Source organism: Phodopus roborovskii, unplaced genomic scaffold (assembly GCF_943737965.1).
Source record: "Phodopus roborovskii unplaced genomic scaffold, PHOROB, whole genome shotgun sequence".
Taxonomy (NCBI): domain Eukaryota; kingdom Metazoa; phylum Chordata; class Mammalia; order Rodentia; family Cricetidae; genus Phodopus; species Phodopus roborovskii.
In genome coordinates, this window is record NW_026126480.1 from 47,908,074 (window position 1) to 47,911,751 (window position 3,678).

At 52.5% G+C, this 3,678-nt stretch overlaps 1 protein-coding gene across 1 annotated transcript; it reads right to left on the minus strand.

Annotated features, from left to right (window-relative positions):
• Nucleotides 1-604: 604 nt before the first annotated feature.
• On the minus strand, nucleotides 605-1,540 carry LOC127227801 (olfactory receptor 226). Its single transcript, XM_051192130.1, has one exon. The coding sequence runs from the start codon at nucleotides 1,538-1,540 to the stop codon at nucleotides 605-607; it is 936 nt and encodes a 311-aa protein (XP_051048087.1).
• Between the last annotated feature and the right edge of the window lie 2,138 nt (nucleotides 1,541-3,678).

The following is a 3,678-nucleotide window of genomic DNA, read 5'->3' on the forward strand; positions in this document are numbered from 1 at the left end:
CACCTGCTGGGAAGGGGAATGCTCGCTTTACTGCTTCTGTCCTCGTGCCCCACAAAAGAAAGGGCAGGTGCATGCATGCCATTTACTCATCATGCCTACCAAGCTTTGTGCAAGAAGATATAATAAGCTCTCCTTGTTTCTGAGAAAAGGGATCTTTTGCATCTTCAGTAACGTGGCCTGCCCTGGCTGGAACTCTTCCACCTTGCCAGGAGGTGGGACCTTGCGAAGAATTACAGGGCCTCAGAAGTGGGGCATTCAGGGCTGGTCAGGGAAAGGACATAAAACCCAGATCCTGTCAGTAGACAGGGAGCTTCCTTTGTGCTCTGAAGTGAGATTTTTAAGAACAAAGGACTCGCCTGGGCTCCTAACAAGAGCAGCTGTCCGTGGGCCAGGGCTGAGTTTCCTAGGAGAGTCTAGAGTCTTTAGCCCTCTTTTTGTTTGTTGCTGGCTAATGGCCACATTGTGCCCTCCGATACTCTGAATTGTGAGGAAAGGATGGACTTGTCCCCATTGATGAGGTAGAGCACAGCCTTGCGTAGCTGGTGGGCATGTCTGACAGCAGAGCAGAGGGACCCACCGTTCCAGCAGACCCAGCAACTGGCATTCAGGAGAACCTAGGGTTCTGTAGGAGCTTGGTAAGTGCCTCCCTGATGTCACGGTTCCTCAGGCAGTAGATTATAGGGTTCAGGAGGGGAGTCACTACCGAGTAGATCACAGATACCAGCTTGTTGAGGTCGAAGGAACTTATGGCGTGAGGCCGGGCATACATGAAGGTGGTGGTGGTGTAGAAGATTAAGACCACCACCAAGTGGGAGGCACATGTGGAGAAAGCCTTCCTGCGGCCTGCTCCTCCTGGAATCCTCAGGACAGTGGCAAGGATGCGGGCATAGGAGACTGAGGTCACTATCAGAGAGGTTGCAAGAACTGCCAGAGCTGCCACGAAGTCCAGCATTTCAATGGCAGAGGTGTCAGAGCAGGATAGTTGCAGCAGGGGTGAGACATCACAGAAGAAGTGGTTGAGGGAATTGGGGCCACAGAACCTGAGGCGGGAGATGAGAGCTGTGGACACAAAGGAGGCCAGGAAGCCCCCAAGCCAGGCACTGAGAGCCAGATATAGGCACAGCCTTGAGTCCATAATGGCTGGGTAGTGCAGAGGGCGGCAGATGGCCAGGTACCGGTCACAGGCCATAGTAGCTAGTAAGAAACATTCAGAGGAGCCCAGTGAAAGAAATAGGAACAGCTGGGTGAGGCACCCTGAGAAGGAGATGGTTTTTGCCCTTGCCAGGAGGCCAGCCAGCAGCTTGGGCACTGTGACTGTAGTGTAGAGGGTTTCCAGCACAGACAGATTGGCCAGGAAGAAGTACATGGGTATGTGCAGCTGCCGGCTAGCACTGATGGTGCCCACAATGACCAAGTTCTCTAAAACAGTCACCACATAGATGACTAGAAATAACCCAAAGAGCAGCCCTCGAAGGTGGCACAGTTCTGGGAAACCCAGAAGAACAAACTCTGTCACCAAAGTGTTGTTGCAGTTGCTCATGGCCCTTTCTGGCCCGGAGGCCACTTCTGAGCACCTCGGGACAGCAAGGACTCAGGTGCCCTGAGTGATAGGTCCAGGCTACTGTTCCATTGGTCAAAGATGTTGGAAGTTCTGCAACCCCTGCTGGGTCTCAAAGGCAAGGGCTGCCACACTGTCCCAGGACCAAGGGACTTCTCTGTGGGGGCTCCCAGGGCTGATCAGCCTTGTTGGCAGGGAGAGGCCAGACAAGCTCTCACTGTACTTTCATGATCTGCTGCGGTACTTATCTGTTACGCCCACCGTGGGGGCTCACTTTCACATTTACCGAGAGCTAACGGCTGAGTGGTGGCCTGGGGTCTGTGGACATCAGTGTAAGCAGGAACACCCTCTTACATAATTATGAATATGTGCTACCCTCCTTGGCCCAATACACAAGTACATACTCTCCAGGTGCATGTGCACACACACTCTTGTCAGCTACGTGCATGCATATACATGCCACATGTACACACATGCATTTACCATATAACATGCACACATACAGTTCTAAGGAAGCTTGCTTTGCCTTATATGCTACTCAGAGGTTACAGAGCCTGGTTTTGTATGCTGTCTTGTCTGAAGACTCAAGTACCTTGGCCGGTTGATGCTGTTTTCTGTGGCCAGGGTCTCATGTCTCATGTCTCAAGGGGACTGGAAAGCTACACCTCCACTAGTTACAGTCCATCAGATGGAGAAGGGAACAGAGCAAAGGGTTGCAGAGGACATGGCTTACCCTGCTTTGTAATGGTGTCTCCCTTTCTTCTCTCCTCCCCGAGACAGTCTCTGGAGCCCAGGCTGGCAACAAACTCGGTATCTTCCTGCATCAGTCTCCTAATACTGGGGCTACAGGTGTGTGAGTCCTTCTGATTTCACTTCTACATCTGATGCTTTAACATTTTTTCCCCAAGGAGCAAATTTATTGTTGGAGAATGAATGGAAGTCGTTGTCACCAATCTTCGAATGAAATAAGCAGTTTGGGAATTTCCCGTGGGGACACCTCTGTAGCTAGGTATCTGAAGGCAGATGAGGTAACCTGGAACAGAAGCCAGGTAGGGGTCCCCATGCAGTAGCACTTTATGGTTTCCTTGCCTCATCTTGGAAGGGGTGAAGCCCCAGGTCCCTTGATCACATCTAGCACCAGGTTGTCTGCTCCTGGATGGACAGAGAAGGTTGGTGGACAAGCACAGTTCTTGGCAGGTTCAACAAGCAGTCCTTGCCACAGTTGGTTCTTACCTCCCAGGCTGTGCAGTTGGCTCTTCTGATGAGGTGAATCCACTGGAACCAGTTTGTGGCCCTAGTGACTGCAGAAGCTACTGGAGCCCGGAGTCATGCTGAGGGAGGCTCCACAGCTCAAGGTTTGTGAGAATTCTGGCTGGTGGGACAAGCTGAGTTGGGGAGGAGCCCAAGGGCTGTTCCAGTTTCTTGTCAGCACCTCAGAAAGGGAGTGGGTCAGAAAAACAAGCAGGGGTACTGCTTGCAAGCTGATAGTGGCAGCCTGTCAGCCTGATCCCACACATGCTGGCGATGGGCATCTGAGTACCATCTAAACCGGGTGGCCTGGGACAGGGTGGATGCCACCCCTGCCTCTGGGCTGGGAGCTTTCCAGTTCCCAGGTCTGCTGTCATGCACCGGCCAGGCTTGTGGCAGCAGTTGGCAGCCCCTGGAAGGTCTTGCTTTCCCTGGACCCTTTGTCTCAAGGTCTCAGCGAACCAGGTGGGGTCCCTGCAGTGTCTGTGTGTGTCTCTTATTGCAAGTCTGGGGGAGGTGCTCCTCATCTCACAGGGCCTGTTGTTTTGGGCCTCCATGGCCTTTATGTTCTCCATAGTGGCCTTGTTCTCTCCAGTGCTGAGGGCTGTAATTGTCCTCAGGACAATTTGTGGAGCTCTGTGGAGGTTCCTCCAGGCCCATGGGGAATTGTGCTCAGCTGGGAAGCCTTCCTTCTCTTCAGCACCAGGCTTCCCACAGGGTAGTTGACCCCAGAGAAGCCTAAGAATCAAGGCCCTTTCCCATCAGATCTCAGAGTGCCCCTGTTATGTTATTCTCAGGACAGCCATCTATCCATTCATTTTATGAAGTGATAGGAAGAACACTCAACCCAAGAGGAGAAAATTGCAAAGTGA

Bases quoted from the DNA above. Each gene is read 5' to 3' on its own strand.
- LOC127227801 (XM_051192130.1), bottom strand. From the start codon at position 1,540: ATGAGCAACTGCAACAACACTTTGGTGACAGAGTTTGTTCTTCTGGGT.